Here is a 13691-nt window from a genome sequence, read left to right as displayed (position 1 = left end):
TAGCTTAATAAACCCTTTTCTTGTGAGGCTTCCATGGTATTATCTCGTTTATCGTGAAATTGAGGCGGTTTTGATTGGTGTTCAGTGCGCACTCAAGTCAGACGTTTGTTTGAATGTGTTTGTTTGCCTTATCCATGCCTAATATGCATGAATAATGATCATGAAATTTGCATAAGGATATGTATAGTGCATATTTGTGAATTATCTGTGCTTGGGGGGGGGGGGGGGGGGGGGTATTTTTGACATTTCACAAGGGGCATCTTACCTCGTTGCCATGTCAACGTGGATTCATTGGGTGACACTGCAAGGACGGACGCATAAATATTTATTCATAGGGGCTGAGATTTCTAAATTTTGTTTTAAAGTATATTTTTGAGTAATTTAGATAATTTATAGGGGTTTTTACATTCTAATTTACACTAAATTTGAAGAACTTTAAAAAATAATTAGTAGAAAAACTTTAAGCAAATATTCATTAGGGCTTAAGTCCCTACCCCAATACACATGGGTCCGCCCATGGTGACACGTTGGTTTACATGAGTGTAGGTGCTTCTAAGTAAGACATTTTGCTAGTTGTAGCCATGGGCGAAATTGAATCCAAGACCTTTTACTAAATGATATTGTGATGCCTTAGCGTACTCACTTAAGTTGGGGCTTATTGTCAAAAACTATAATGAGATCAAACATTAATATTAATACAAATACGGAGTATATGTTTTCTATTAATAATTTGCAAGAAACATACTCTACTTATTTACATCTTACGTTAGCTATGTTTGCACGGTTTGGATTATTTTTGGAACTACTAAATTTGAAAATTGAATTAATAATCTAATTAATTACATGACAACAAGTTGAGATGGCCGAGTTGGTCTAAGGCGCCAGATTAAGGTTCTGGTCCGAAAGGGCGTGGGTTCAAATCCCACTCTCAACAAATTAATTTTTCAATTGGATCCCTCACATTAATGTAAGATTGATTTGATATTTTTAGCTATAAATGAGAATAATATATGTTACAATCTTGTAAATTATCACTTTCGATAAAAAATAATTCTATTTCATTAAAAAATATTTGAGAATAGGAGTTTGTTTCATGTACAAGCTTTTATGATTATTGGCATATTTAGGATTTCAAGAGAGATCGGTTTTGCCCTCCAAATCATGTATCTTTCTCCTTAATTTGATGATTAAAATTAAGAAGCTATAGTAAAATAAACTTTTTGAAGTTTTTTTAAAAAAATTATAAGTTAAATTTTGATTTAAAAGAAGCTAGTTTAGCTCCGACTCCACCACTGACCATAACACAACGAACAAGCCCAATATTGATTCCTTATCTATCACGTTTAGTCTCATACGGTATTCTAAATGCAACTTCGTTTTATTTTTCTTTTGATAAATCTAGGCCACACGAATCATTTTCATTCATGTGAACTAATGGTCCTTTTTTTTGTTGAAAATCAAGAAACTAACATCCATTTATATCTTACGAATTTTCATAGCAACATTTATTGTTTTGATGAAACTTAGTAGGAGTACACTAGAAGAAGCCTTTCCATAAGGTAAGTTTAGGTTCCCTGAGTTCCACGTAATTATAAATGCTACAATTCATATCATATGTGATTGAATTTAGACACATTGAATAGTATATTTGCTCATGATTCTTCTAGAAATTAAGACCAATTGACTATATATTTGAAATGATTTTTAATAACTATAAATACATGAATTTTGGGGATTGTTCTCTCTAAACTACTTTTTTTTGTCAAAAGTTAGGGAAAATATAATCTGTAATCTAAAATTTGATCCAAATTTAATATTTTGATTTTGTTCGATTAAGTGAAGCTTGCACAACTTATTATAATACCCTCCAAAACTCTCTCAAATGGAAGCTATTTTGCATAAGAATTAGGTCAATGGTGACTTTAATGATACATTATATGAAAATTATAGCTATCACATCCATGAAACTGCTTTTTCTGTAGGGATCTTATAACTCTATAAACGAAACAAAGTGATAAAATAATGGAGTAAAATATTTGACTTTACTTATTTAATTCTGACTAGTCATAACTTAAAATTGAATTTTTTTTTATTAAAAGTCTATTTCTTGGTCAGCAAAGATAATTGGGCCACATCATAATTCTGATCAATTCGTCTTATTTATTTGTTTTTTTGCCCTTTTTTGCATCTCACAAAAGCAATAATGTCAATCAACTTTTTTAATTTTTATGCAATCGTACTTGACATAATTTGTTAGTGGACTATACGAAGTCGTCGGTCATGCTAATATTTTCCTAAATATATAAAAAATTTGACTATATATTATCTAACAACTTCTATGTTGTTCGATGTGAATATGAGATGAAATTACGTGTCCACTTAGTAATGGATGTGTTAGAAACTATGAAAATAGGTTTTAGATTATATAGAATCATAGATGTAAAATAAGATCTGATTCATTAAACAAACATATTTGATCATATTTCCAGTAAAAAAAGGGAAATATATTATCTTAGTTATATCAACTAAAATTGCCTGAATCTCGAGACATTTTCCAAACCAATTATTGACATAGATTTTTTTGAACCAAACATAGATTTTATTAATTGACTTGGAGTTTGAAACTTCTTATAGTCCCCTATTCAATCTTTCTCTAAAGGTATGAAAGGATTTGCACATTCGGCTCGAGCATGTAGCATGTTCTAGTTTTTATACCATCGTATTAATTTTATGAGAGCTTCGTATTTTACTAATATCTGAACTTGATATGAGAAGATGAGACCAATCCATTCATAGCAAAATTCCATCTAAAATTGCTTCAGTTAGATAGTAGAATACATCTTTCAAATTTATATCTTGAACGTCGAACAATTCACATGTAAATATCTCAACTTATTATTGCGAACTAATGAAAAATCAACTCTAATTGACAAAGACTTAGTCAACCAAAGCTCTCATGAGACTACCTGGCCATCCCCACAACATTCAAATTAGAACAACACAAATCATAGAAAAATTGAAAACCCAAATGTCCAAACATACTACATAGAATTAAGTCATAATCAACTCAAAACTCAAAAACATGCAAGCATCAAATTGCATTAGAGAGGCATGCTTCAACACCTGCTGCTCCCCTCCCCTCCTCCACACCTCCCCTCCGCCCTCCTCCGATTTCGCCTCCGCCATCGCCTCCTCCCTCCACCCGAACACGGTGTTCACCAACCCCGAGTCGCTCCCCCCTCCGGGGGAGCTCCTCTCCGCCCTCACCGCCGCCGTCCCCACCTACTCGAACAGCCCCGGCGCCGCCCGGGCCCGCGTCTCCCTCGACTACGTCGGCCACGGCCTGTTCTCGCACGCCCAGGCCGACGCGCACGAGCGCTTCTTCGACTTCTCCTACGGCGGCGCGGAGACAGCGCTCCACGCCGCCGCGAAGTGGAGGGTCATGAGATACATGAACCTCTCCGAAGAAGACTACATGCTAGTCCTCACAGCGAACCAGTCATCGGCCTTCAGCCTCCTCGCCCAGTCGTACCCGTTCGAGTCCCGCCAGAGCCTCGTCACGGTGTACGACCACGACAGCGAGGCGCTGAAGCCCATGACTGACGCCGCAGGAAAATGCGGCGGACTGTACCAGTCCGCCACATTTTCCTGGCCTGGCCTCAGGATCATTTCAAAAAAATTAAGGAAGGTTCTGACGACCAAAAACCGAGGTTTGTTCGCGTTTCCGCTCCAATCGAAGGTGAGCGGAGCTCGATATTCGTACCAATGGATGAATCTGGCGAGGGAGAATGGGTGGCACGTTTTGCTGGATGCATCTGCTTTGGCAGCTAAGGAAATGGAGACGTTAGGCCTCTCTCTCTTCCACCCGGACTTCATAATCTGCTCCTTCTTCAAGATTTTCGGCGAAAACCCCTCCGGCTTCTGCTGCCTCGCTGTTAAGAAATCGAGCGCTTCAATTCTGAAACTGCCCTCGACCAACATGGGGATAGTCAACCTCGTACCCGAAACAAATAGCACGATAAGTATGTTCTCTATATGTCACGACTTTTTAATGCAATTAAGGACGCTAATTTGTTTTCTGATCAATGATGATGATGTGATTGAGTTTTGTTGGAACGAGGAAATAAATTAAAGATTATGGAAAATCAAATAAAAACGAAATTAGTATAATTAGAATATATTTTTCATGTGCAGCTAGAATTAGAGCGTTGTGCAACCATGGAGAGAATTTATTCAAGCATATTACACTGTAGTCTTTACAGTTCTCTCGTCTTTTACTTTCTGCAATAGTCTTTTATTTTCCACATTTTACTTTGTGATCAGATGATGAGGTGATTGAGTTTGGGGGACTGGACGAGGCGGATGAATTGGGGTTGGTTCGGATCAGCGGGCGGGTGAGGTGCCTGGTGAACTGGGTGGTGCACGCGCTGCAGAAGCTGCGGCACCCGGGGGAGGGGGGGCTGGCGCTGGTGGAGGTGTACGGGCCGGGGGTGAGGGTGGACCGAGGGGGGGCGGTGGCGTTTAATGTGTGTGATTGGAAGGGGGAGAGGGTGGAGCCGGGGTTGGTGCAGAAGCTGGCTGATCGGAGCAACATCTCTCTCGGCGTTGGATTCTTGAGCAACATATGGTTTGGGGACGAGCGGAGGAAGAAGACGAAGACGAAGACGAAGAGGAGGAGTGGCGTGGGAGTGGTGACGGCGTCGTTGGGGATGCTGAGTGATTTCGAAGATGTGTACAGATTATGGGCGTTTGTTGCTAGGTTTTTGGATGCTGATTTTGTGGAGAAGGAGAAATGGCGTTACACCGCGCTTAATCAGACAACCGTTGAGGTTTAACATCAATCATCGATCCTCTAGGACACGTCCGAGAATCGTTGGTTCCGGTTTTGAGGGCAACAGCGTAATCGATGATTCTAGTTTTGAATCGGTAACTGACGGTTCCGGTTCTGATTCAAAATCGGTGATTCTTACCAATTTTTGCAATTTAACTATTTTTGCATGATTCAAAATTGGTGATTCTTTGTTTTTGGACCAAACCTGGTTCAAAAATGTTGGAACGGAAACTGGAACTGAACTAGTAGAATCATTGAGCCAGTTTCGGTTAGGCTTGTCGAGGGTGGTTATGATACAAAAATTGGAACTTCTAGTTCAGTTCCAGTCGAGCTAGTGGTTTCGGTTTAACCATGGAACTCCTAGTTGATTTTTCTACTAGGAGTAATATTTAAATTGCAGAACAATCATAATTTTACCAAATTTCATGAATCTCCTAGTCGATGTTTCCGCTAATATTTTAATTGCGGAGCAATCGTAATTTTATCAAATTTCATGATTTTTTCCCCGTACATATCAATTTTCTTTTACAATTTTTTTTGTCTATTTCTTTTTCCAAAAATTAATAAGTCAATACAGTATTGGGCTAGCCTTACTAAACTTTTAGCCCATATGTAGTTAGCCTCACTATATAAGTCGAATCTATAATTAGGCTCACACCATTTTGCCCAAAATTAGCCTGGCCCACTTTATTAGCAGTAGTTGAGGCATAGTTTGTTTTTTCTTTTCTTTTTGTCTCCAATTTTTTAAGTTATCTGATGAATCATAATTTAACTAAAATTGATGATTTTTCTATTAATTCAACCAAAATAATAATCTTATATATAACAGCTAGAAAGTAGCCTGATTGTACCCGTATGTCATGTCACACATAGTCATGTATCCTTGTACCAAACAAGGCCTTATTTATGGGGCGATAGATTTTATATTTTTATTGTTTGACATCTAAATAAATATAGATTATTTTATATTTTTATGCATGTGATATTGTCAAACTTGACCAGCTATACTTCCACACGTCTAAATTGACTTATTATCATTGCATTAAGACCCTCTTTGTTCGGTGGAAGTCCAATCTTGAAATAATGCCACCTACTATGGCCGTTCTTTAATTTATTATGGAAATTTAATACAATTAATTAACTTGATTTGTAATTTAACCAACTTGCTACCCCATAACTAATGTCGAAAAAAACTAATCATATCGATATTATCGCCGTAATGGTTAATTATATTTAAAATTATTCCATCAAAGTAAATATATATTCTTAAATCAATTATCCAATTTGTGAAGCAAAAAATTTGAGGCAATAATTGATGTTATTTAATTAGGATTATGTATAACAAAAATTCATCAACTTAGACTTATTTTGGTTTTTTTTAATAAGTATAATAGATTGTCGTACTAATATCACCTTTTGATTTGTAACGAAATAGACATGATCGTTGAATTTTGATGATGTTATGTTGATTTAATGTTTTTATTTCATGAATAATGTGACAGATATACCTATAATAATTTGAAGTTTTTGGGAAATTTGAGCATGTCTATTTTACTAAGTACAAATTAAAAGTCGTGTATTATTATACAGTGATTTATCAAATATGTCATAAAATAAAATAAAATTAAAGTTCGTAAATTTATATATTAATCTAACCAATCGCGATCTCAATTACAATATGTTTTACTACATCTCACATTCTTACTTTCTTCTGAAAAAAGGTTCTGTTTTTATCAACTAGTTTTTTTTTATATAGTCTTGACAACAAATGAGTGTATATATGCATATGAATTAAATGAATGATTATTAGCATCATTGTTGGTGGAATTAATTAACAACGTTGCTAATACGCTTTAAAGGTGAAGCACATGTGCTACCTTAGTACCTTTTGATTGCATATTTTGTAAACAATTGATTTGTGGTACTCACTAGTTTAATAATAAACAAGTGTGTGCAATTTGACATATTGTATGGTTATTAATTATTATTGTTAGTCATTAATTGAAGTAGTCAGCTTTGGCTGTCTACATAGTAGGGGAAAAATTATATACAATATAGTGCTTAAATGACTAGCATATTTCCCAATGTGAAAATGGAATTACTTTCCCATTTGAAGGACAGTTTTAAATTTATTGGAGAATACCAATTTTGACTAATCACCTCATATCGAACTTGACCAGAATAACTCAATTTTATTAGTATATGCAAAAAAGTTAGATAGCTTTATGTCATGCACAACTATAACTCGAGTTGCATGATCTAAATTTTAATTGGCAAACTTGTTAAATCATTTGTTAAATCATTTTAAAATTCAAACTTGTTAGTTCAAATGTAACTATTAAAAAAATGATATGTTGGGCAGAATTCGAGTACGTACGAGAAATGTGATGGCAAATTAAATTTAAAAGAGACACACTCATGTGCATCTATCTTAATTTTTTTTAAAAAAACTAATTTTAATTAATAAATATAATTAGACATTAAAAAATTCGCAATGTAGGACCAATAAACTTATTTAAAACTCTAATTATAGATTTAACCAAATCTCATTTGAACATTAATGCACTCTAATCAAAACATCAACCAATCATTATTTTAGTCCTACTACTTACTAGTAATTAATGAATGATTTAATTATAATTGCGGCCATTTCACACTATTTTGACGGTCGCATCAAAGTTTTTGCATTAAGGAAATGTTAAAAAGACTATTTCTCGACAAGTTACAAACCTATTATATCATGCAAATAAATATTAATTATTTTCAATATCTAACTAATAGGGCATTAAATGATGGGCCTTGGAGTAATAAATAGCATACTTTGATAACTAGCAATTTCTTGTTGAAATAAATATTATTGGTCTTCACTTAGTAAAAATGAATTTGATTATGAATAAGTTTTATTTATCTTTTTATGGAATATAAAATTTTGTTATGTTTGTATATAGTTTGATCTTATGGATAAACACAATTTATCCATACATGTCCTAAAGATTTTATTTTAATTATGCTAAATATAATATTTACATTTGTACGAAAGTGAAATTGAACCTAAAACCTTACCTAGTGAACCCGAGACCTCTCGCTAAAGAGACTCTTGTAAAACCTTAGTTTTTGCAGTGTAAAAACATATATTACTCACTATTATAATTGAAAATATGAATATTAATTATATGAACATTCAATTTTAAAGAAGGAAATGCAAAAACCTACTTTCACATTGCTCTATGCATATGGAATTACAAATGCTACACCAAAAATTTGTAAATGTCTTTTTTCTTTCAAGTTACAAATATAACTCGAAGTATATCATACATTGGCATAAAATATAATGAGTCTCATTTGGCAGTTCTAAATTCAGATTGATATTTCCTTGTCCATATCGAACACATAAATTATTAAATATACTAATAAGTAATAGTAAAAGACAAAAATAATTTAGATACCACTCGAATAGTTAAAACTTAGTATTTCAAGTTGCAATTGAAGTATATAGTACAACATTTTCAACGTGTGACAAAGGACATTGGACTACTCAAATTATAAACTCCAAAACGTCTCCTTTCTTTTAGTACTACCTTGACTAATAGACTATAGTAGTAATATTTGTATATTATCAGTCCAAAATGTAATACCGAAATTTTATATTTCATGAATTTAGTAAAATAAACAAACATTTAGAATAAAACATTAAACATTATTACTAACTTTTTGTTACCCAATAATTTAAGGACATATCTAGGATCCAGTCAAAAGTCTACAGTGATTTTTTCATATTAAGATACTACTAGTATATCAGTTACAACTCAAAAAGGACAAACAAAAATAATTAGACATCAGTTACAACTACTAAAACGGACAAACAAATTTTTAAAATACAATGAAAAATTATTACACAAAATATTTAATAGAAATTTAGATATAATAATCCAATATGGTTTGTTACCATTTAAAATTTTGACAAGATAAAAATTACTATTTGATAAAACTTCCCACCGATTGTATAGAGTTTGTAATTTTATTCGAAAAGAACCAAAAAATTGAATATATTACTAAAAATAAAATTGAGATATGATAATAAAAAACACGATTAAATATTGCAACTTATAAATTCAATTTTTTGAGGTAAATAAAAATTCTGACATTACAAAATTTGATAGCATGAAGAGAAAGAGAGAACCGAAAAACGTAGGAACCGACAGTTTCAGTTTCAAAAATTAGAATCGAGTATGGCCGCTCAACAAAGGAATTGTTGGTTTTAATTCCGATTCAAAATCATATTTACAGGCAATAGTCACCAATATTTACTGATTTTTCAATAAAGTCGACAGTTAACCGGCAATTATAGGTCCAAAATTCCAGAGTTGAAACTGGACTGATTGAATCAATATATCGCTTCCAATCCATCCCATGAGAAATAGTTACAATTCGAAAGTTAGAATCGTCATTTTTGTTCAAGCCGAAATGACTGTTCCGTTTTAACCATAGTACATCCCTAGCCGCCAACTATAGTTCCAAAAAGCTATCAAATTGAAATCGTAACGGTCGAACCACTATACCGATTCCAGCTCAACCCACGAGAGTTAACTATGATTCCAAATTAGTATACTCAGTTTGGTTCGAGCTAAAAGTGACCTTTCTGATTTAACCATGTCTCTCTGTAAGTATCAAAAGAAAAATCGAGCAAAAGAAAGAAATAATAATAATAATAATAATAATAATAATAATAATAAAAAAAAAAGAAGTAATAAAATAATGAATCATATGGTTGGTGAGTGGAGAATCACGAAGTCTGCATTTGGGGGCTGTGAAAGCTAAGAAAATGGAAAAATACTGAATTTCTGCTCTCGTTTGACTCTTCCCTATATATACACTCCACTCTCACCACCTTCAGATTCACACACAATCCAACCATTCCTTCTCTCTCATCGCTGAGTGCTGTGTGTGCTCTTTAACCGATCCCTTATTTCCTTCCTTTCCTCAGCTGAGATGGCCAAGAATGTCGGGATCCTCGCCATGGAAATCTACTTTCCTCCGACTTGCATCCAGCAGGTGAGGATTGATACCTCTCCAAATTTCTGTTTTATTCAACAAATTTTGAACTTAAACACCTAAAGCATGCCTAAACAGTTCAGTTTGTTGTGTGCGTTTCGTGCTCATAGTGCTTTGTTGCTGTTTGATTTTTTGCGCGTGTGTATGTTTATAGGCTATTGATGGAAAAAATCTGATTTTGTGCGTGCGTCATCGTTTGTTTTGCTCCGATTTGTTGAATCGATCCATCGAGAAATTTGAATTTTTCTCTGCTGTGGAGCTTCGCTTCTCTGTCTCAATCAATCTCATTAGGCCTTTTTTGTTTTCATTTTGCTGGACTCTAGAGTTTCAGATTTTAGAGAAAAATCAAATTTTAGATTCGCTTTGAACAAACTTTGCGTCTTCGTCTCCTTTTTTGTGTGCTGCGTTCCTGATTGTTGGGAGGGAAAGCGGATCTTAGCATATCTATATGAATTGATGTTTTGGACGATTTCTCATCTTTTTATTTTGAAGGGGATGTTGTTTCTTATCTGTAGATACTCATTAGCACGATTGTTACTGAATATTTTAAGAATTTAGTTATTTTAATTTAAGTAAAAGTATGTGTTGAGCTGGATAATTCAATTTGTTATATCACGCGTTGCAGGAGGTGTTGGAAGCTCACGATGGAGCAAGCAAGGGGAAGTACACAATTGGGCTTGGACAAGATTGCATGGCATTTTGTTCGGAGGTCGAAGATGTCATTTCCATGAGGTAATGAATCGATATGTCCGCACGAAAAAACAGCTCTTTGTTGTGTTTGGGTTGATTGTATGATTGTATATTAGTGATGATGTTGACCTGCATTGTCTTATGGAACATATATTGAAAGGTTATGGTTGGCTTTTGGTAGCATGATGATTATATAGGCCTTTTTTGGTAGTTGAAGTGGATTTTCTGGATTAAAACATGATCTTGCATCAAATTTTCCTGTTGAAAAAAAGTGAATGTTCATTATCAATCGATTTATGTAGTACTTGGATAGAATACCCTTAAGTTGGAAAGTAATCTATCTGTAAGATGTTTTCATATTGCTCTAATTCCAAAATGTAACCAGAAGGGAATAATTATTTTACGAATCTATTGCATCAGATGATGATTAGATATGGTTTGGCAAAGAACTTTCACGGTATATGAACTTAGAACGAATATTCTATCTTCCGCTCACTTGCTTAGTAACACAAACCAAAAGTAGTAAATAAGAATTACTCCATAAGATTATGGTTACCTTGAATTTTCTAGCTAATTTTAATCTTTTGAACTTTCAGCATGACAGCGGTTACTTCACTTCTAGAAAAGTACAATGTTGATCCTAAGCAGATTGGACGTCTTGAAGTGGGAAGTGAGACTGTACTCGACAAAAGTAAATCCATCAAGACATTTTTGATGCCGATCTTCGAGGTATTTTGGTTTATTTTCTACATTTGAACTACACAAGCTTCGATACCATTTTCTACTTTTCTGGTTTATCATGAATATATTAGAGGCCATATTATGGTAGCTTATAAGTTTTCCATGTGCATGAACAGAAATGTGGCAATACTGACATCGAAGGTGTTGACTCAAGCAATGCTTGCTATGGAGGGACAGCAGCACTGTTTAACTGTGTCAATTGGGTGGAAAGTAGCTCTTGGGATGGAAGATATGGGCTTGTTGTCTGCACCGACAGTGCAGTATGATCATCAACTTTATTACCTTCTATATTTGGATTTAAATTTTAAAGGTGTTGAATAATTAAGCAAAAAATAAAAGTAGCCAATTATTTTTTTGTCTCTTGATATTATTTGTTGATAAAATATTGGTGCTTATTTAGATTCTATTAAATATCACATGTTCTTGTTTTGTTCTTTACCCTTTTGCATCATTTGACAGGTATATGCCGAGGGACCAGCTAGGCCTACTGGCGGGGCTGCAGCCATTGCCATGCTAATAGGACCAAATGCGCCTATTGCTTTTGAAAGCAAGCTTAGGTCGAGTCACATGGCTCATGTTTATGATTTTTACAAGCCTGACCTTGCCAGTGAATATCCAGTAATTTTCTTCTAAGTCCTTTTTCTCTTACACATACTTTTGTTGTCAGAAATAACGGAATCTTGTAGTTGGTGTTATGAAAATGATGTTCTCATACAAATTCACCACATTATTTGTTTGTTTCTCTTACGGTTGAAGTTAATCTTGTAGGTTGTTGATGGCAAGCTTTCTCAGACTTGTTACCTTATGGCACTGGATGCTTGTTACAAAGGCTTCTGTCAAAAGTAAGCTCAGTTGACAATTGACTTGCTTTTGCGTCTCTGTTCTTTATCACCGGTATTAACTTTCATGTACAATATAGGTTTGAGAAGCAGGAGGGCAAGCAGTTCTCGATCCTGGATGCGGACTACTTTGTATTTCATTCTCCATACAACAAGGTACTTTATGTAAACCGGGGTCCTGCTTAACAGAGTTTAAGAGTTTTTAGTGTTCCCGTTTTCTCCTGAAAAAAAGAAGCTTTGTTGACATTTTTCTTGAAACCTGCAGCTTGTACAGAAGAGCTTCTCTAGACTGTTGTTCAATGACTTTACGAGGGAGGCCAGGTGAACATTATCTTCATCTCTAGAGTGTTGACGACTTACTTGTCACAAGTCTCTGCTTATCTAACTCTATGGTATGATTTTTCAGTTCCATAGATGAGGCTGCTAAAGAAAAGCTGTCACCATTTTCATCATTGAGCAACGAGGAAAGCTACCAAAGTCGCGATCTTGAGAAGGTCAGAATCATTTTCCCATTTTCTCAATCTATGTTGATGATAGTCTATTGCTATACCACTTTTATGCTAAGGTACAAACAATCTTTTGGCTAACGTGAATCTTTTTACAGGCATCTCAACAAGTCGCAAAACCTTTCTTCGAGACCAAGGTGCAACCATCTACTCTTATCCCAAAACAAGTTGGGAACATGTATACAGCATCACTCTACGCTGCATTTGCTTCCCTCATCCACAACAAAAGCAGCACCCTGGTAAACATCCATTGATCTCGTGGGATCAGCTTTGCTGGCTTTATGAATGCTGTCAGTACTAAATATGCGATATTCATTTGATAGATTTTGTCATTTGTTTCTTCAGGCTGGGCAGAGGGTCATATTGTTTTCCTACGGGAGTGGTCTGTCAGCCACTATGTTCTCTCTCCGTTTCACCGAGGGAGAAAAGCCTTTCAGCCTGTCCAACATCGCATCTGTCATGAACGTTTCGGAGAAGCTGAAGTCGAGGCATGAGGTATGTTTGAACTCTAGGCCCCTCTTACTTCAAATGTTTATTCTTGGTGGAGATAGTTGTTGATAAAACACTCTTCCCATATGCAGTTCCCACCAGAAAAATTCGTCGAACTGATGCAGCTCATGGAGCACAGATATGGAGGCAAAGACTTCGTCACGACCAAGGACTGCAGCCTTCTTGCACCAGGTACATACTATCTCACTGAAGTCGACTCCAAATACCGGAGATTCTACGCCAAGAAGGCGATTGCAAACGGCACCGTTGCCAACGGCCACTGAAGATGTCTTATGCCATAAAAGCTGGCTTCTCTTCTGCCTAGTTAATTCAGCACATAGAGAAATAATCTATTTTCATTGTTTGATAACAAGCATTTGAGTTGGTTTGACAGATGAATTATTATCTGTAGTTTATTTGAGTTTATATTTCATTGTTTTTCTCTCTTTGATTCTGGAAAAGAACCATCATAGATGGGTGTATTCTGTTCTACATCTTAATGGATTCAATTAATCATACATAAAGTTTGCACTATCTTTATTG

At 35.0% G+C, this 13691-nt stretch overlaps 2 protein-coding genes and 1 non-coding gene across 3 annotated transcripts; all 3 read left to right on the top strand.

The window, feature by feature from the left end:
- The first annotated feature begins 853 nt into the window (after positions 1-853).
- TRNAL-AAG (transfer RNA leucine (anticodon AAG)) lies at positions 854-934 on the top strand. The gene has a single exon. It is a non-coding gene; the product is annotated as a tRNA-Leu (tRNA).
- Positions 935-3018: 2084 nt separating this feature from the next.
- LOC125193814 (uncharacterized) lies at positions 3019-5805 on the top strand. The gene is made up of 2 exons (XM_048091707.2): positions 3019-4022; positions 4324-5805. Exons 1-2 carry the CDS (start codon positions 3083-3085, stop codon positions 4833-4835), a joined length of 1452 nt encoding a protein of 483 aa, XP_047947664.1. The 5' UTR covers positions 3019-3082; the 3' UTR covers positions 4836-5805.
- A 3834-nt stretch (positions 5806-9639) lies between these two features.
- HMGS (hydroxymethylglutaryl-CoA synthase / HMG-CoA synthase / 3-hydroxy-3-methylglutaryl coenzyme A synthase) lies at positions 9640-13682 on the top strand. The gene is made up of 12 exons (XM_048092326.2): positions 9640-9883; positions 10509-10615; positions 11170-11302; positions 11431-11574; positions 11774-11932; positions 12083-12156; positions 12234-12309; positions 12419-12474; positions 12560-12647; positions 12758-12898; positions 13005-13154; positions 13241-13682. Exons 1-12 carry the CDS (start codon positions 9821-9823, stop codon positions 13430-13432), a joined length of 1383 nt encoding a protein of 460 aa, XP_047948283.1. The 5' UTR covers positions 9640-9820; the 3' UTR covers positions 13433-13682.
- The last annotated feature ends 9 nt before the right edge of the window (positions 13683-13691 follow it).

Source organism: Salvia hispanica, chromosome 4 (assembly GCF_029641045.1).
Source record: "Salvia hispanica isolate PSC_SH4W2 chromosome 4, Shi_PSC_v1, whole genome shotgun sequence".
Lineage (NCBI taxonomy): Eukaryota > Viridiplantae > Streptophyta > Magnoliopsida > Lamiales > Lamiaceae > Salvia > Salvia hispanica.
This window is presented reverse-complemented; position numbering and strand designations above follow the sequence as displayed.